The sequence below is a fragment of the Globicephala melas genome, chromosome 13 (assembly GCF_963455315.2).
Source record: "Globicephala melas chromosome 13, mGloMel1.2, whole genome shotgun sequence".
Lineage (NCBI taxonomy): Eukaryota > Metazoa > Chordata > Mammalia > Artiodactyla > Delphinidae > Globicephala > Globicephala melas.
The window spans coordinates 61971088-61991679 of NC_083326.1; the positions used below are offsets into that span (position 1 = coordinate 61971088).

A 20592-nucleotide genomic window follows, 5' to 3' on the forward strand; every position below is an offset into this window, starting at 1 on the left:
CATAAATGGGTATTGAATTTTGTCAAAAGCTCTTTCCTGATCTGTTGAGATCATCATATGGTTTTTATCCTTCAATTTGTTAATATGGTGTATCACATTGATTGACTTGCATATATTGAAGAATCCTTGCATTCCTGGGATAAACCCCACTTGATCATGGTGTATGATCCTTTTAATGTGCTGTTGGATTCTGTTTGCTAGTATTTTGTTCAGGACTTTTGCATCTATGTTCATCAGCGATATTGGCCTGTAGTTTTCTTTTTTGTGAGATCTTCATCTGGTTTTGGTATCAGGGTGATGGTGGCCTCGTATAATGAGTTTGGGAGTGTTCCTCCCTTTGCTGTATTTTGGAAGAGTTTGGGAAGCATAGGTGTTAGCTTTTCTCTAAAAGTTTGATAGAATTCGCCTGTGGAGCCATCTGGTCCTGGGCTTTTGTTTGTTAGACGATTGTTAATCACAGTTTCAATTTCAGTCAACATGTGTTTTTGACTGAGTGCCTGCTGTGTGCCAGCTACCTCTCCAAGGGCTTGGGAAATAGCAGTGGACAAAACAGACATTACACAAAAAGACACCAAAATACACCAGTTTTACAGTATATTAGAAGAGAAAAAGTGATAGGAAAAAACAGAACATGATAAGGAGGGAAGTTAGGAGGGATGAAAGGTGTTGTCATTGTGAGTCTCCTTGAGGAGGTGTGAGTTCAGAGCAGAGACTTGAAGGAGATAGTCAGCCCAGTTGGCCTCAGGAGGAGGAGGGTGCAGCAGCGGGAGGGCACTGAGTGAGAGCATCCCTGGTGTGTCCATGAGCAGGAAGGAGCATGGGGTGGGCAAAGCTTCTGACTCCGGGTGAGGTGGGAAACCCACCAAGGGTTCCATCTCAACTCTGATATGATTAGCCCCCTCTGGCTACCAGTGAAGAATAGACTGCTGGGAAGCAAGACTGTAAGCATGATGACCACTTGGGAAGGCGGGTTCTCAAGGGGCCGGTAGGTGGAGGAGAGGAGGGGAGAGGAGAGGAGAGGAGAGGAGTGGAGGAACAGAGATCAGAGGTGGGGAGCACACAGCCTGGCGGGCAGGCTGGGGTCTTTGGTAAGTGCCAGGTGTTCAGTGTGGTGTTCTTGGCCACTCCACTCTGCACAGGCGTTTCTTAGGGCTTAATCTGGAGAAGAGCCTTCTTCCTGGGTGCACAGGGTCGTGTTGGCACTGCTGATGTACGTGGGTGGGTTGGGGAGCAGAAGTGGAGGGCTGTCTGGGATGGTTGCCTGAAAGACTTTTGCTTAAGATTTAATTTGAAAAATGTTGATGGGCCAGTAAAAACAATGATAGCTGTAGGTTTGAGGAAGTCGAGTTTTGAGGGGGAGTGATGGTGGTGGTTAATTTAGAGTGCCCTCAACTGTCTCTGTTGTCCTAAAGTTTTAATGGTCACACTACATGTCTTTCGAGGGGTGGGGAGTGGCAGGGGGAGGTTTAAGATATGAAAATTAACTAAATGTCCTGACTTCTTTATTTCATTTTACCATCTTGCTTCCCCTACCACCACCCCTTTTCTTAAAAATATGTTACATAGAGACCTTTATTGTCTTTTTGTTTCCTCATATTCTCATTTTATTTATTTATTTGCGATATAATTGACATGTAACATTATATTAGTTTTAGGTGTACAGCTTAATTTGATGTTGGTATACATTTGGGAAATGTCACCACCATATGTCTCGTTAACATGTCACCTTACGGAGTTACAAAAAAATTTTTTTTCTTGTGAGGAGAGCTTTTAAGATCTACTCTCTTAGCAACTTTCAAATGTACAATACAGTATTAACTACAGTCACCATGCTGTACATTACATCCTTCAGGACTTATTTTATAACTGGAAGTTTATACCTTTTTTCCCCCTTTACCCATTTCTCCCTCCACCCCTGCCTCTGGGAACCACCAGTTTGCTCTCTGTATCTATGAGCTTGGTTTTTTTGTTTGTGTGTTTTTAGATTCTACTTATAAACAAGATCGTACAGTATCTATCTTTCTCTGTCTGACTTACTTCACTAAGCTTAATACCCTCTAGATTCATCTGTTGTGAATGACAAGATTTCATTTTTTTTATGGCCAAGTGCTATTCCATTGTGTGTGTGTACACACACACACACACACACACACACACTACATTTTCCTTGTTCATCTGTTGATGGGCACTTAGGTTGCTTCCATATCTTGGCAATTGTAAATAGTGCTCCAGTGAACATAGAGGTGCATGTATCTTTTCCAGTTAGTGTTTTCATTTTTGGATAAATACCCAGGAGTGGAATTGCTGTATCATATAGTAGTTCTATTTTTAATTTTTTGAGGAACCTTCTTGCTGTTTTCTATAGCGGCTGCACCAATTTACATTCCCACAACAGTGTAGGAGGGTTCTCTTTTCTCCACATCCTCATCAACACTTGCTGTTTGTTGTCTTTTTGATGATAGCCATTCTGACAGGTGTGAGGTGATACTCATTGTGGTTTTATTTATTTATTTATTTTTAATTATTTATCTATTGGCTGCGTCGGGTCTTCTTTGCTGTGCACGAGCTTCTTCTCTAGTTGCGGCGAGCGGGGGCTACTCTTCGTTGTGGCGCGCGGGCTTCTTATTTTGGTGACTTCTCTTGTTGCAGAGCACGGGCTCTAGAGTGCAGGCTCAGTAGTTGTGGCTCACAGGCTTAGTTGCTCCGCAGCATGTGGGATCTTCCCAGACCAGGGCTCGAACTCGTGTCCCCTGCATTGGCAGGCAGATTCTTAACCATTGTGCCACCAGGGTAGTCCGTCATTGTGGTTTTGATTTGCATTTCCCTGGTGATTAGCAGTGTTGAGCATCTTTTCATGTACCTGTTGGCCAGCTCCATGTCTTTGGAAAAATGTCTATTCAGGTCTTTAGCACATTTTTTAATCAGGTTGTTTGTGTTTTTGCTATTGAGTTGTATGAGTTCTTTGTATATTTTGGAAGTTAGTCCCTTATTAGGTATATGACTGACAGATATCTTCTCCCATTCAGTAGGCTGCCTTTTCATCCTGTCGTTTCCTTTGCTGTGTACCACCCCACCACACCTCTTTTTCTGTTTCCTCTACCACGTGACTTTGTATCCATTTATAGCCTTTCCACCCGCCCCTGGCTTTTGTCTTTTGTTTTTTTTAAAAAATTAATTTATTTATTTTATTTTTGGATGCGTTGGGTCTTCAGTTGCTTTGCGCGGGCTTCCTCTAGTTGTGGCGAGCAGGGGCTACTCTTCATTGCGGTGCGCGGGCTTCTCATTGCAGTGGCTTTTCTTATTGCGGAGCATGGGCTGTAGGCGCACGGGCTCAGTAGTTGTGGCTCGCAGGTGCTATAGCACAGGCTCAGTAGTTGTGGCACATGGATTCAGTAGTTGTGGCTCACGCACTCTAGAGCACAGGCTCAGTAGTTGTGGCACACGGGCTTAGTTATTGTGCGGCATGTGGCATCTTCCTGGGCCTGGGCTTGAACCTGTGTCCCCTGCATTGGCAGGCGGATTCTTAACCACTGCGCCACCAGGGAAGTCCCCTCTGCCCTCTGTTTTACTTACTTCTGTTTGATTGGGGTGAAGCTTTCCTATACCTGCCTGCATATGCACCTTTGGATTAAGTGATTGACTCTCTGTGTATTACAGCCGCAATAAAGAGGTGGAGAAACTGGGAGGAAAGTTAGAGTTTGCCTCAGGGGCAGAGGGTTAGGACTTGGAGTCTGTGTAAGAGCCATTTTCATTTAATTCATCCTGGCCAGATTGAAGTCTGGCCCTGGGTTTGTCACATGATGAATTTGTTGCATTTAGCAGCTTTTTCCTGAAGTTCCATCTGCTGGTGAAATGGCTGTGGTGAGCGGGGACAGACTCAAGAGCTTTTGCAGTAGGTTGGGTGGAAAGTTGCCTTTAAGGAAGAACCTTTCCATCCATAGAAACAACAGAGGCAAATGGAAGATGATGATAGAACAGTGGCAGGGGCTAAAGTACAGCTTCAAAGCGTTTGTAGTTCCGAGCAGTAGCTATTTGGCAAATATACAGTAGTATCCTTTAAGTCTGTCTTGTTTTTTGAAAAGCCGAGGTTTTCTCTAGATGTGGTAGATTCACAGATACTTACTTGGGAAAGAAGAAAACTCTGCCTCTTATCACTTGAGAGGCAGAGTAGCAATATATTTGACTTCGGTAGATGTACATCACTGGACCCAAAATGATGGTATTGTTCGCAGGACGCCTGGCTGGTCCCAGAAATGTTTCTTTTCACTCTATCCATTTTTTCTTTTTAAGAAATAACTGATTAAAGGATATTTTATAGATACACCTAAGATAACTAATATTTCATTATTATTCTGTTTCCTAATTTAAAAGTTCTATCTCTAAGAAAAAGAATCAGACAGAAGGTCGACATTTGTCAGGTGCTGTCCTCAAAGAGTCAGCTTTTCAAAGTGATAGAGGAAGAACGGAAGAGGAGCATGTTAGAGCTGCAAAACCTTTTCAGAGCCAAGATCCTTCTGCTGGGATTTCACCACTGGAGCAGGAGCGAGGTACTAAACTATTAGAAATCATTCCTTATTGTATATATTTTAATTTCCTTTTTAAAAATCTTTTTATAATTGAAGTATAGTTGATGTACAAAATTACAGAAGTTACAGGTGTGTAGTATGGTGATTCACAATTTTTAAAGGTTATACTCCATTTATTATAAAATATTATAAATATTGGCTATATTCCCCATGTTGTACAATATATTTTTGTAGCTTATTTTATACCTAATAGTTTGTTCCTCTTAATCCCCTACTCCTGTAATGCCCCTCCCCTTCCTCTCTCCCCACCGGTAACCACTAGTTTTTTTCTCTTTGTCTGTGAGTCTGCTTCTTTTTTGTTATATTCATTAGTTTGTTGTAATTTTTAGATTCCACATATAAGTGATATCGTACAGTTTTAATCTCCTTTCTTATTTTTTGGTCTTTGGACCAGTGTTTATCTTAAACTATGATACTATAAACTGAAAATGCTTTGGTTTGGCACTTACCTATTAATACCATGTTTATAATACTTTTATAGGAAAGGATCTCTTAATCAATCTCTTAATTATCCATACTGATTAAGCTGAAATCTCCTTTCCTGTGGAAACCATGCTGTCTGATGGTCACAGCACACTTCACGTTCAAGACAAGGAGGCTGTTTCTAATACACCTGTCATATTTCCCCTACCAATTACTTTGTATTCTTGTCAGCAGTCATTTTTGTTCCTAAGTTAAAATTTTTACGGGATGTTTGTATTTCTCTTGATGAAAAATGTATATGTATGAAAGTAGACTAGATTAACTCCTCACACAAGAAATGAAAGAAAGTAAGACAAATTGGGCTTATTCAAAATTGAAAACTTCTGTGCTTCAAAAGACACTTTTGAGACAGTGAAAAGACAACCCAAAGATGGGAGAATATGTTTGCAAATCATATGTATATGATCAGGGAGCAGCATCCAGAATATGTACAGAAGTGTTATAGCTCAATAAAAAGACAAATAACCCAGTACTGTAAATGGCAGAGGCTGTTCAGTAGACATTTCTATAAAGAAGTTGTACAGATGGCCAATAGACACATGAGAAGATGCCCAACAGCTGTAATCATCAGGGAAATTCAAAACCAGGAGAGATCAATTCACACCCACTGGAATTACTAGAATCAAGGAGATGGGAAATAGCAAGTATTGGTTGGAAACTGTGACGCTCATCCATTGCTCGTCGGGATGTAAAATGGTGCTGCTGCTGTGGAAGATAGTTTGACGGTTCCTCAAAACATTAAACGTAGCATTACCCTATGACTCAGCAAGTCCTAGGCATACACCTAAGAGAAATGAAAACGTGTGTCAACACTAAAACTTGTGTACATGAATGTTCATAGCAGCATTAGTCAGAGTAGCCAGAAAGTGGAGACAACTCAGATCGCCATCAGCTGATATATGGATAAATAAAATGCAGTATGTCCATACAGTGGAGTGTTGTTCAGCCATAAAAAGGAGTGAAGTACTGATACCTGTTGTAATAGGATGACCCTTGAAAGCATGCTGAGTGAAAGAAGACAGACTCAGAAAGCCACATTTATCTGAAGGTGAATCTGTAGGTACAGAACAGGCAAGTCCACTGAGACAAAGTAGATTAGTGGTGCTAGGGCCTGGGGGGCAGGGAGAATGGGGAGTAACTGTTTATGGGTACAGGATTTCTTTCTGGTATGATGAAAATATTGTGGAATTAGTGATAATGGTTGAACAGCTTTGTAAATATACTAAAACCCACTGAATTGTATACTTTAAAAGGGTGATTTTATGGTATGTAAGTTTTATATCAGTTAAAAAAAAACTTCCCCATATACCTCTCTCACAGTTTCAGTTAGTATAAGATTTGTCACACTTGCTTAATCTCTTCTGTTTTTCTATTACCTTTTTTCCTGATATTAAAAAATTCCAGACATCATTTTATTCCTACATATTTTAGCTTGCAAATATGGGCATTTGCCCGTAAAAATACGGGCATTTTCCTACATAACCATAGTGATGTTAATACTGTTAACCAACAATTCTGTTATTATCATATAGTACTCTGGCCCATATTCAGTTTACTAATTATCTTGGTTGGTTTGCTTGGATTGGGGTCCAAGGAGGGTTCCATTGTATTTTGCTCCATCTGTCGTGGTGTCTCTTAGGTCTGTCATTCTGGAGCTGTCCTGCTGTTTGGCATTGTCTGTTTGATCACTCATGGTGTCATTTTTCTTCTCTCTTCCCCACATCCTCTGTAAAGCAGAAGTTAGCTTTAAAGCCTTGTCAGATTCCTATTCAGGTGTTTTTGGCATATGTATAATTTTTTAAGCTTCCCCACCCTAACAGGTTTTTAATTTAACTGACCAGTGATGGGCTCCTATACCATCATTTAAAAGTGCTCTATTCTATTAAAAGGGAAAAAATGTATAGTTCATTAATTTGCTATTTTTGAGTGTTATTGGGTATTTAGTTGATAAAATATTAATAATTTGGTCTTAGTTTTTGTTTTTGTTTACTTTAACAGACTCGCCTATTGATTTTTGTTCACGATCCTGGATGAATAAGGAGAACAAGGTAATCTTTTATATGTTATCAATTTCTAGTATTAGGAGAGTGAAAGTACCTACTTCACAAATATGAATGAAGTAGTATTAATATTACCTAGAAGTCTTCTATTTGTAAATAGGAGAAATCCACCTTACTGCTATGAGTAACCGGGAAGCTGACAGTAGGGCTGGTCTGGGGCTTCCTGTGTCTCCAGGGCTGTCTGCACCTCTGCTCTGCTTCACTCCACGCCGACTCCTCTGGAATGTTGGTTCCGTGGAGTGAGGGTTTCTCTTTGTTTCGTGTGTTGCATCCTGAGTGTCCAGCACATAGCTGGCACTTGATAATCTGTTGAATGATAGGGAAGCTGAATTCATTTGTAGGCAACCCAAGTGTTGTGATCAAAAAAACAAGAACATGAAAAAAAAAAAAGCACAATTCTAATGCGCACACTTGGGTCCATCCTCCCCTCTGTAAATCACTGTGCCAACGGATGGGTTGGGATAAAACTCTTGATTTATGAGGCTGGACCTTACGTCCACTTCTGTGTGTGTGTGCATGCGTGTGCATCAGTGCATATATGTGCATAGATAGAGGGATGTGACTGAAACCACCCACACCCCACCCCCCGGACCACATGACGTGAAAAGAGAAGGGCTCCTCAGAGGACAGGCACTGAGCAGATAAGCAGTTTGTGTTCAACATAAACCGTCTCGTGAGAGTTGTTTATAAAGTATGAACCAAGTATTGATACTTTTAAACTTAAAAAAAGGAAATGCAATTTTTATTTTATTTTACTTTCGTAAGAATTTTTAACATTATTTTGTAAAATGATTAAAAGAGGTCTAAAGTAAGAGTTGTTTCCGTGTGCCAGGGGTTGGCACACTCTAGCTCATTGCCCACATCCAACCTGCTGCCTGTTTTTGTGAAGTTTTATCGGAAAGTAGCCGTGTCCATTTGTTTCTTTATTGTTTATGGCTGCTTTTGTGCCACAACAGCTGAGTTGAGAAGTTGTGACAGAGACTGCATGGCTAGCAGACCCTGAAATGTTTACTGTCTGGCCCTTTGCAGAGAACGTTTATTGACCCCTGCTCTGTACACTTGCTTCCTCTATGTAACCACTAGTAACTTACATATGTGAGTGATGCTTTTTGGAGGAACTTCAGGTGTAGTCAACTTGAAATTCAGTCAGAAGGCTTGATTTCTTGAACACTGAGAAAAATGGTTTCTAAGAGAGAGATCATAACTTTTTCTGTGATACGTAATTTTATTTCCCTAGGATGGTTGAAGAATTAACTTCCTAAAAGTATTAGAAATCATTGATAACAAAGAGAAGGACCATAAAACTAGAAAGCAGGAAGACAAGTATAGACACATGAGATACTTGATACAAAAGGTGAAGAAGTAAGAGCAGGGGGAAAATAAATACACTAGATAACCTAGACCAGTGGGGCCACCACTGCATTGGCCTTGGGTTTAGCATGAGCTGTCCTGGCAGCCATGGCAGCGATTGTCCAAACTGAGTGCATAACTCAGCACTGTGCTCTACAAGTGTGTAAATGGGTTGAGAGCCCGTGTTTTTTCCCAAAATGTTAGTGCGCATTTTGCAGTCTAATTCTTGAGATGGTATTATTTGATATATATTTAATATGATGGTGAAATAAGATTGACACTTGAGGAACTTCACATTTTATTCTGGGCCTTGAAGTGTTCTAGCAAACTGCCATGTGCCTTGTGGCCCCTAGTTGGAGCAGGGACGTCCACTGCCCAGGGTGGGCTGCAGAGTCCAGCTTTGCTGTTACCTGCACCTCCTGTCTAGGCCTTGAGCTGCCCCAGTTCATTTGTGTGTTAGTACACGAACTATATTACCAGGTCCTTTGAGCGTGTGCACACAGTGTGAAACCTTGAACTTTAAGGATGTCTCATTGGGTGGGTCAAGGGAGGGGGGTGACATGGGGGCAGGAAGAAAGTTATTAATATGTGTAAAACAGCTAGCCCTTCATTGCCTGAACTGTGAACCACAGACCTTGAGCACATTGATGGGCCTTTCTGCAGCCTGTGCTGTGGTCTTCACAGTAGTGAGTGTGCTGCTCTCATTGCAGTTTTATTTCTTATAGGTTGTTGTTCCTGATGCTGGAAAACATTTTGAAGAGAAGAATCCAAACAATGACTTAAGCCATACTAGTTTCCTAGAAAATGAGAAACTGATGTCACTTGCCAGCTTGGAAGATTCTTCTGGTAGCATCACAAAGCTCAACTGGTGTTTTCCTTGTCCTGACCTTGCCACTCCACGTATCTCTGCTGCTTTGTTGCCGTAGTTATTATGCACCTTTTTGTTTCTCTGCCTTCTCCTTTACCTCTTACTTACGAGCACTCAAGTGGCCACTTGTGTTAAGTAATGGGATTTTAGACTTATTTCTCTATAGCAATCCTGATAGGATTATGCTTATCCCTCAGTTGAGTATCATTAAGGTATAAAGTATAAAGCACTGTGTTAATAAATTAGGGGACAGTGAACTATTTAGCCCCTGCTCTCTGAAAGGACTGCATGTGGCAAGAGAGATGCATAGTTGACCTCCGATTGTGAGAAGTGTGTCTCAACGGTACAAGTTGTGTGGGAGTCATAGGAGGGTGACAAGTTAATTCTGACTGAGGAAGGTATCTGTGAGGCTTTATTGAAAGAGGATACAATTCTTCCTTCTTGAAAAGGAGGCCCATGATAGGCCCTAATGTAGATACCAGAAGAGAAGTACATTCAAAAAGCAGGAACAGCTTCAGCAAAGACACTAAGGTGGGGCATATAGACCATGTTTGGAGAATAGCCAGTGCTTTTGTGCGGCAGGTTTATAGCACCTGTAGGACTATGAATTGGGGAATAAACCCAGAAAATAGGCAGAGACCAAATTATACATGGCTTTGAAGGCCAGGCTGGTGAGCCAAGTGGGATAGATAGAAGCTATAAAATCAGGGCAGGTTTTGCTGCTAGTTTTTAGGTATTTTTAGATTATGGAATTGTTGATGAGGAATTGTTGACCTGAATTTATGCAGATCCTTGTTTTAGTAGGCTAGATTCTCAGAGATGATTGGAAAATTATCCTCTTGAAAAGGCTTACAATACCGTTATAAGTGATTGAGTGTTCTAATTTTGTCCTCCCTTGCCCGGCTGGGTGTTAGAACAATGAAAAGCACTGCCATTATTGTTTTATTTGTCTATTTGCAACTTTTTGGTTTTAGTGGAGGTGGAAAAAATTTTTATCATATCTGTGAGTATTCAGCTTTGTTATATCTTTCTTTGTTTCTTCATTTTCAAGATCAGATACTGTTTGAGGTTTCATTTTACAATTAATTATTAATTCACCTGGAATTTGGTTTTACTTCTATGGCAGGCTTATCTTTTCTTTTTTGACTCACTTGCCACAGTACTTTCTGAATAATCTGCCCTTTTCCATTGCCACACTTACTATATTCTAACTTTTGATGTATGCCAGGACTTGCTTCTGTGCTGTCTTCTCAATGAAGGTTAAATATTAGTTTATATTAGAATGCTCATGATGACTTATAGACTGAAATTACAATGGTTTTTTTCATGTCAAATGTTAAGGCAAAATCATGTAGACTATTGACCCATGTGTTTTATCAACCTTTTTGATTATATATTATTTACAGTTCAGTCACTACTTTAAAGCCTGTCCTATTTTCTCCTCCATTTTACCAATTAGATGATGATATCGATGATGAAGAGTTTTATGATGATCATTTGGAGGCTTATTTTGAGCAACTGGCAATTCCCGGAATGATGTATGAAGGCCTAGAAGGACAGGAATCTTCAGAAAATTATTTTAAGTTACCTGCAAGTGATCCTAGTCAGGTATATTCCAAACTTTTTGGTTTTTCAGAAATTTGACATTAGAAAATCATTACTGGACTCAATGGATATTAATAAAACTTAAGCTTTTGGTTTTCTTTGGATTCTGTTTTCCCCAGATACAAACTGATGAGAAATACCTTTCCTGTCCTTTCCTGCTACTGCTTACCTTTCCCTCACCTATAGAAAAATTAAAAGAATGGTGCACTGAACATCTGTATACCCTTGTCCAGATTAGCCAGTTGTGAACATTTTTTTTGCCATCTTTGTGTTTTCTTTGTCCCTCCATAAGTACTTTTTTACTGAGTCATTTAAAAGTAAGTTGCAGGGCTTCCCTAGTGGCACAGTGGTTGGGAGTCCTCCTGCCAATACAGGGGACATGGGTTCGAGCCCTGGTCCGGGAAGATCCCACATGCCGCGGAGCAACTGGGCCTGTGTGCCACAGCTGCTGAGCCTGCGCCCTAGAGCCCGTGTGCCACAACGGCTGAAGCCCGCGCGCCTGGAGCACGTGCTCCACAACGGGAGAGGGCACCACGGTGAGAAGCCTGGGCGCCGCAGCAGGAAGTGGGCCCCGCTTGCCACGGCTGTGGAAAGCCCACGCACAGCAACAAGGACCCAACACAGCCAAAACTAAATAAATAAAATAAATTTATTTTTTAAAGTAAGTTGCAGATATTATGACATTTCACCCTAATACATCTGCATTTACCTCCTGTGAATAAGGACTTTTTCCTACATAATCACAATTCTCTTATCTAACTTTGATATTGTGATTTAAATTAATATACAGTTCATATTCAAATTTATCCACTTGTCTCCAAATGTCCTTTACTTTTGTTGTTTTTGATCCAGGCTTTAATCAGGGATTACACTTGTATTTGGTTGCCATGACTTGGAGTTCTTTCATGTCATTAAACTTTTTGTAAAATCTAGGCCTGTTGTTTTATAAAATGACCCATATGGTAGATATAGCTGACTGCTTTCCTCCTCCTGATTAGATTGAACATTTTCCCCTTGAACAGATTGACTCTAAACATAAGCATTGTTGTATACTCTGTGTCCCATTGGGAGGCCTGTCAGCCCACTTGTCTCCTGTTGGTGATGCTGTTGGACCATCTTGATGAATATGGTGTTGGCCAGATGCCTCCTTGACCCCCTTTGTTATCAGGAAGTAGTCTGTGGGATTTCAGTTACTTTCATTGCCTCCTCCTGAAACCCCACCTCCTAAGAGACCTTTGGATTGCTTTTATTTTTCCCCTTCTCCTCACATTTCCTAACTCTCAAGTTTTGCTGAGTTACACTGTCCAAGTGTAGACAGAGACCTATTTTTATTTTTTTTTATTTATTTATTTGGGTGTGCCGGGTCTTTGTTGTTGTTGCGTGTGGGATCTTCCTTGCAGCATGTGGGATCTCTAGTTGTGGCACTTGGGATCTTTAGTTGCAGCATGGGAACTCTTAGTTGCAGCATGTGGAATGTAGTTCTCTGACCAGGGATCGAACCTGGGCCCTCTGCATTGGGAGCGCGGAGTTCTAGCCACTGGACCACCAGGGAAGTCCCAACAGAGACCTATTTTGTGTTGAGGTTTCAAAACTATCAGAGCAGCTGTATACCCCCGACTCGCCCCCCTCCGCTTTTTTTTGGACAAACCCTTGTGACTTTCAATAGCAGCGAGGGAGCTGCTCTGCTCCGTAGGAAACCCTTACCTGGAATTGGTCACCAACCAGTGGCTTCACTTCAGGTTTCCTCTGCCTCCACCTGGGAGGGTTGTCGCATGGCCATGGTCAGTCACAGTCCCACAGGTGGTAGCTTCGCCCTGTTGGCCTGCAGAGCACATGGATTGTCTGCATTCTTTATTCAGTGTTTTCAGGTGCTTTGCAGAGGAGAGAGCTGGTTTCCTATGTTCTGGTTCTTTTTAGTCTTTGTTAGTATCCTATGTGAAAAATAGTTGTCTAATTTAAATGTCAGTTCTTTGTCTCCTTTGTCTTTTTTTCTATTGGGATATTCATATTTTAACTCTTGTTTTTACAAGCTTTCTGTGTTAAGGAGATATTTTGATCTTTATTTTTTTATTTTGATTTTTGGCTCGGACAGGAGACATATATCTCCTCACAGTTCTGGAGGCTGGGAGTCCGGATCTAGGTGTGGGCAGGGCTGGTTCCTCCTGAGGCTTCTCTCCTTGGCCTGGAGACGGCAGCTTCTCCCTGCGTCCTCACAGGGTCTCCCTTTCCTGGTCCTCATGTATTTCAGGCTTTAGTGTTTTTGTTAGTTTCCTAGGCCTGCCAGAACAAATTACCAGAATTTTGCTAGCTTAAAACAACAGAAATTTATTTTCTCACAATTCTTGAGGCCAGAGTCTGAAAACAAGGTGTTGAAAGGGCTAAGCTCCCACCAGAGGCTCCTTCCTGCCTCTTGCAGCCTCTGGGGCTCTGGTGTTCCTTAGTTCAGGGCAGCGTCACTCCAGTATCCACCTCCATTTTCATGTGGCCTGTCCCTCTCTCTCTGTGTCCCTCTGAGGTCTTCCTCATGGGGTTTAAGGCCTGCCCCAAATCCAAGATGATCTCAAGATCTTTAACTTAATTGCATCTGCAAAGACCCTGTTTCTGAATAAGGTCACAATTTGCAGGTATCACCTGGGGGTAAGACTTGGACACATCTTTTTTGGGAGATTCAGTTTAACCCACAGAAATTTTATACTACGAAGATATTATTCACTGAAGAATATAAAACTATCCAGCTGTATTTCCTCCTAGTACTTTTACATGTAAATCTTTAAGTCATCTGGAGTTTTATTTTGAGATAAGGTAGAGATTGTTTATTTTTTGTATAACGTTGTTGCAAAATCACCCGGTTAATAAATGGTGGCACTGGAATTTAAATGTATGATCTTATTTCAAAGTCTGTGTCTTGTTTTTTATATAGAACTACCTCCTTTTAGTATCCTAACTTTGAAAAACCTTGCCTATGAGGCTGTTTTTGTTGTTAATACATCTTATAGCAGAAAAGACTGCTGTTTTAAGGCTTCATTGGCACTTGAGATAGTGGTGGCTGAGTGTCTGAGAAGAGGGTTGTGGGCATGCAAGTCCCTTTCAGCAGTTGTTATTTTAGGAAAGAGTGAGCAGTGCCCTTTGGGAAGGTATGTTGGAGAGCGTGGTTTTGAGGCACTGGCTTAATCTGCCGTGTTTGAGGCAGTTGTTCTTGAACTCCTCAGGGTTGTTTGTAGTATTTGCTGTTTTACTCCTATTAAAAGTTATTAAGGGACTTACCTGGTGGTCCAGTGGTTACGACTTCATGGTCCCAATGCAGTGGGCCCGGGTGCGATCCCCGGTCAGGGAACTAAGATCCCACATACCACAGCTAAGCCCGCGTGCTGCAACTAGAGAAACCTATGCACCACAACGAAGAGCCTGCGCAGCCAAAAATGAATGAATGAATAAATAAAATAAAAATAACTTAAAGTTATTAATATTTGTGTTTTCAGAGTCTGTTAATAATATTAATTTTATGAGTCTGGCCACACTGATGGGCTTCCCATCATTTTAGAGACTTTCAGTGATAATTACAAAAGTTAAACTGACATTTCTAACATCCTGTGCCGTAGTGAGCATATTGGCCCCACTTTTGGTATCTGAATCTGTTGGTGTGTGTTTGCCATGACCACATTTTGAATTTTGGTTTTGGTAAGTTCCTTACGATTGGTCCACATATAGTCTGGAAGAATATTGTGTAGTCTGTTCCTTTCTAGAATAAATATATTATGTCAACTGTATAACTTTTTTGGTTGTTTTGGAACGAGTTATGAAAAACAAAACTTATTTCTGGTCTGTTATTTAATTTTTAAAGGAAAGCAGAAGAGAAGAAGTTCTGGCGAAGACTCTCAGGGCTGCTAATGCGAAACTTAACCCGGTTTACTTTCACGACACAAATGCCAGTAAAGGTGATTTTGGATTGATAGACCCTTTAAAGCTGGATGCAGGATCTCCTCATCAAAATAAGCATTTGGCGTCAGACTCAGAAACAGTTTTGCCTGTGGATAGATTTTTAGACACTGAGATGCCTCAAGTGTCCATTCAAAAAAATGTGGATGTAGCATCTTTGAAGTCTGTTAGTGACAATGCATTTAATTCCGCTGACGCTCTGTGGTCACCCACTAGTGAAAGGCAAACGTGTGAATGTTATGAATCCGTTGGAAAGAGCAAGGACCGTAAGTGGGCCTTTTTTTTTTCCAAAATAAAAGTAAGAAATATGTAAAAATGCTTATACACATTTTGAATAGGATATATTTCCAAGTGAAACTTCCTAATCTTTCATATTAAAATATTTAAGTGTTCTGTGGATTAAAAAATGGTGTCTTTACTCACAGATCTGGTGGAAATGTGCCTTTCTAACTATTAGTCATCTTTTCCTTCCTCCCTCTCCTCCATGATGGACTTTTACTGTGATTAAGGCTGGATTTTTCACCATCAGAGAGATACTTTTCTTTTGGGGAAATGGATTTTCCTTTAATTAGTTTTGGGCAGATTTCAGTTGATAACTAAGATAAGTCAACTAAATAAAATTAAGAATATTGTATCATTTTATTTGTTGCATGTGTCATTGGATGTCTCTGGAATTTTATTTTCTAGAAACGGATCTATCACAGAGTGTGGTCTATCAGAATGAGGAGGGCAGATGGGTCACTGATCTTGCCTATTACACAGCTTTTGATAAAGAACAAGATGTAAATGTGTCTCTAAGTGATGAGATGAATGAAGACTTCAGATCTGGCTGTAAGTGTATTGATAGCCTCTGCTCTGAACCATTTTCATTTTCTGACGGTGTTCTGAGATTACCATGTACATCTTGGTCGGCCACATCAAATCCCTTCTGGATACGTACTTAGCACTTCACTTGTTCCTCTAGGAACAGAGGCTTGAGTCAGTCATTGCTAATCACTGGACTGAGCCGAGCCTTTCCCTAAGTAAGGACAGTGAGTCACTTTAGAGCATGTGTGTTGCAGTTAGTAGCACCTTAGGCTTTACTTTCTCACTTTATAAATTGTCTTGAACAAAAGAACTATTCTGATAAATGAGCAGTAACAAAAGCCAATCCATTTTAGAGTAAAAGCTCAGTAATGAAGAAATGGGAGAAAAGTGTCGAGAAAGATAAATGAAATCTCAGAGGATGAGAGCATTAGGAACCTCAGTTAGATTTGTTAATTAGCAGAATCTCTGACCGTGAAAGGAAAACGCTGCAGAACGCACAGCATTGTGAGCCTTGGCCTGTGGACATTTGCTGTGCCACTGAGGCCTCTAGGGCCTGAGCGCCTCTAAACCTGGAATGAGGAAAGACAACAAGGAGCCTGTCAAGCCCAGTCGTACTTTTTTTTTTTGCGGTACGTGGGCCTCTCACTGTTGTGGCCTCTCCCGTTGTGGAGCACAGGCTCTGGACGCGCAGGCTCAGCGGCCATGGCTCACGGGCCCAGCCGCTCCGTGGCATGTGGGATCTTCCCAGACCAGAGCACGAACCCGTGTCCCTTGCATCGGCAGGCGGACTCTCAACCACTGCACCACCAGGGAAGCCCCCCTCAGTCTTATTTTTAATAGGCTCAGAAGGTGCCAGAGGAAGAAGTTACTCTAACAGCTGCTTGTACTAAGCTGTTCCTAATGTCCATTGATGTGGAAGTACAGAGATCAGTCGATAAGGCATGTTTCCAGCCCTTAGGAAACTGTCCATCAGCTAAGAGGGATAAGATGAGAATACAGAACAACAGCATCGTTTGGAGTTGAGAGGAGGAATAACTTTTGCATGAGTGGGTAGCAGAGGATTTTATATAGGAAGTGGATTTTGAGGTAGAGTTTCAACAGGTAAATATTTTGGGCATGAGAAGTTCCAAGTGGATAGAAAACCCAAAGAAAGAGGATGAGATGAGGAAGCATGGGCGTGTCTTGAGAATGGTAAATAACCCAGCGTGGCTGGCATTTACGGCAAGACATGGGAAGGGGAGAGTAACGCGACATGGTGAGATGAAGCCAGAGTGGTAAGCCTGGGCCAGGGATCGGGTGGGGCTGGACTGCATGCTGAGCCGTGCCTGGTGGGCACTTGGGAGCCTCTGAAGATGCTTGTCCAGCTTGCTTTGTGAGTCTCCCTCTGGCCTCGATGGTCGGTTAAATGGTAGGTTCCTTAGGGTGTTGTAGAAATCGGGGTGTCACAGTGAGAATGAGAAGAAAATAGCTCATGAGGGACGTGGAGATAAAATTGCTAGGATTTGGTGACTGGATTTCAGCGGATAGTAGAGAGGTAAGTAAAGATGGGGGTTTGGGGTCTAAGTTATTTTGAGAAAATGGCAGTACCATTAACTGAGATGGGAAAAATCAGAAGACATGGTAAAATTTTGGATGATTGTGGTTTGAGGTGGGGATATTCAGTAGTTGGAAATATGAGTCAGAAATTGGAGGTTAAGTTATAGTTGTCAGTGATATCTTGATTTACAAAGGACAGTAGGCACAGGCTGGACACTGGTTAGGGACCCTGTCACTTGAAAAGTCATCAGTTGTGGAATTTTCATGTGTTGCTGGTGAGAGTGTGAATTGATAAAACCATTTGGAACTTGTTTGGCAGTATCTTATGAAGGTGAACTTTACGAACTTCATAGTTTATGACCCAATAATTCTACACCCAAGTATATACCCAGTGTTCAGGGTGTATATATTCACCAAAAGACATACACTAAAATGTTTGTAGCAGCACTATGTGTATTAGTCTCAAACTAGAAACTCCCAAATTCCCATTGACCTTGGAATGGATTGTGTTTATACCTACTTTGGAATGCTGTGTAGCAACGGGAATGAAGGATGTGTAGCTACTTGCGGCAGCGTGATGAATTTCACAAACATGTTGAATGAGATAAGGCTGACTATCAATATATGCCGTGTATGTAGCCAGCTCTGTGGAGTAAGAAGCAAGGATAGTGGCTACCCTCGGGTTGGCATGCCATGACAGGAGGCAAGCTCAGGGGGCGTTTTGGGTGCTGGCATGTTTTCTTTCTTGATCTGGGGTGTTGATCTGGCAACACAGATGTGTTCGGATTGTGAGAATTCATTGAGTTGCACACTTATGTACACTTTTTAATGTATATTATACTTTGGTAAAAAGTTTTTAAAAGTTAGTGATGAAGCTGAGAAAAAAATTTGCAATTCATATTACAGAGTGAGGGCCCATTTCCCAAATATGTAAATTGTGCTAATAAACAAGAAAAAGACCAACTACTCAGTGTAGAACTGGGCAAAGGGTGTAAACAGCTTATAGAAAAGGAAATTAAAAGTCAGTTCCCCTGGGAACTATTCTTCAGCTACACCTGCACAGATATATAGGATGTGTGTGTACATTGTTCATCATCACAGAAGGTTGGAAGCAACGTGGATGTACAAAACAGGGACTAATTAGATAAGGTACATCCATACGAGGGGGTACCCTGTGGCCGTAATAAAAGGAAACGGAGCTCTTTAGGTACTGGTAAGGGAAAGATCACCAAAATAAATTATTTAAAATCTTATTCCAACATTTGCATAAAGAGGTGGAAGAAGGAAAGACATACATATTTGTAAATACATACAGTGGAAAGATTAAAAAAAAGAAACTAATTACAGGGCTCCCTAGCTACTTGTAGAACTCAAAGGTCAGTAGGTTCTCAACTAGTGAGGGGTTTCACGGGGTGCTGCATATGTTGGTTGCTTCTGGAGGTGTGGGAAGTGGGGCCAGTGATGAGGGAGACTTGCAGTATTGTATTCTGTTACGTCTTTTGGTTAATTTCTAAGAACTCTTTTTTTTTGCGGTACGTGGGCCTCTCTTGTGGCCTCTCCCATTGCGGAGCCCAGGCTCTGGACGCGCAGGCTCAGTGGCCATGGCTCATAGGCCCAGCCACTCCATGGCATGTGGGATCTTCCCGGACCGGGGCATGAACCCGCGTCCCCTGCATCGGTAGGCAGACTCTCAACAGCTTTGCCACCAGGGAAGCCCTAAGAACTCTTTATTGAAGCAGAATGTACCTATGCCTTCTGCATTTAGAACTATGTGGGCATGTTACTATTAAAGGAGAAATATGATAAAATAGATAGTGGAGGAATTTCATGAAACCATCTGTGTGGTTAGGGAATGAACAGAAGCTGAGTAGGAAAGGATGACTAGCACTGGTGGTGAGGAAATGGAGAAGATGATTGTTGAAAACTATGGAAAAGTTTGATGGGAGGAACAAAGGATGAAGTAGTCAAGGGGAATTGGGCTGGGGGAGCGTGAATGGAATGGGAGACTTTATACGACGGGAAAAGAAATGTTGAAAATGTAAGAGGAGATACTCAGAAGAGGAAGCTTGGACCAAGGGCATAATTTTATAATAACAAGGCAGTTTTATTTATTTATAAATGAATAATTTAATTTTTTTGGCTGTGCCGTGCAGCTTGTGGGTTTTAGTTCCCTGACCAGGGATCGAGCCCATGCCCCCTGCAGTGGAAGCACGGAGTCCTAACCACTGGACCTCCAGGGAAGTCCTCAAAGTAGTTTTGAATGAAACTTAAAACTTCCCCATTCCCACTTCCCCATTTCTGCCTCCCCCTCTCTGACAGCTCAGCCATGTGAGCTGCCACTTCTGCTTGTGGCCTAGGATTTAAACATCGGGCAGGGGATGGGGAACGGTATTGCTGCTTCAGAATTTAACAACAAAAGCGTTCAGGTGGCACTGGAGAGGACTGTGGTTGCAGATTTGGCAAAAAATTGGGCAGAGATTCTTGTAAGAAATGAAGTTCTGCTTTTTTATAATCTGTGAGTGATTTCTGATGAGCATACATGGTAACAATGTCACTGTAGACTTTTCTTTAATTGAAGAGTCTTAAAGTCCAGAGAAAAAGTACTCAGGAGTATAATAAAATAGCATTTGGAGCTGTTTACTTAATGATTTTAAAAATACAATATTTTAACTCATTGAAGTAAATTAAGTTTTTCTGGGTTACCTTCTTACGATCTGATTTCCTATTTACCCTCTCCTGGCTTTTAGATTTGGTTGGTTGATACTTTTCACACTTTAGAGCAGTGGTTTTTAACACTTTGAGTCATGGACCCCACAGAGAATCTTCATAGAAAAATATTTCCTGTGGAAGAAGGAAATATTGTGACTTCTGGAGCTTCCTGGCTCTTCCGATGCTCGTTCATAGACTTGTAGGCTCAGAACGTGTTTATGTGGGAGGTGGTGGGATCGCAAAGTAAGGAACCAGCACTGCCCTGACAAGTCAGAATCCTGAGCTACTTCTGGTGGGTGTTCTCCTCTCCCTGCTGGAAACAGCCTCCTGTGTCTGTTCTCATTTTGTCTCTCAAGGTGTTAGTGTTGGGCCCTCAGGGCTTCCAGAAGGGTAGTTTGGATTGGGTTAGCCCCTGATGGACTGATGAGAGTAGGGACATCTATCTTGTTTGGGCCACGAGTGGACTGTCCCTTCTGGGTTGCTGTTCACTCCTCCCCTTCCAGCCACTGTCTGGAAGCACCAGGCAGAGGCAGAATGGGTAGCAGATGGGAAGTCCAGAGTCTAACCTGCAGACTTTTCTGATTCAGCCAACATGTTTAAAATCCTTTTAAATTCTAATGCCTTGAGCAGGATCATTTGCTGTTCAGCCTGC

The 20592-nt window shown here is 41.6% G+C and overlaps 1 protein-coding gene across 4 annotated transcripts in view; it reads left to right on the forward strand.

Annotated features, from left to right (window-relative positions):
• Window positions 1–20592, forward strand: part of CEP192 (centrosomal protein 192) — a 93454-nt gene that overhangs the window by 10724 nt on the left and 62138 nt on the right. For 3 of the 4 annotated variants that reach the window (XM_030836517.2, XM_060310108.1, XM_030836518.2), the window contains exons 5-10: window positions 4372–4547; window positions 7068–7117; window positions 9205–9325; window positions 10807–10955; window positions 14794–15154; window positions 15576–15719. In XM_030836517.2, coding sequence (XP_030692377.2) covers window positions 4372–4547; window positions 7068–7117; window positions 9205–9325; window positions 10807–10955; window positions 14794–15154; window positions 15576–15719 — 1001 coding nt within the window. Of the gene's footprint in view, window positions 1–4133; window positions 4548–7067; window positions 7118–9204; window positions 9326–10806; window positions 10956–14793; window positions 15155–15575; window positions 15720–20592 lie in introns of those variants that run through there. The other variant, XM_060310109.2, reaches the window with a different exon arrangement.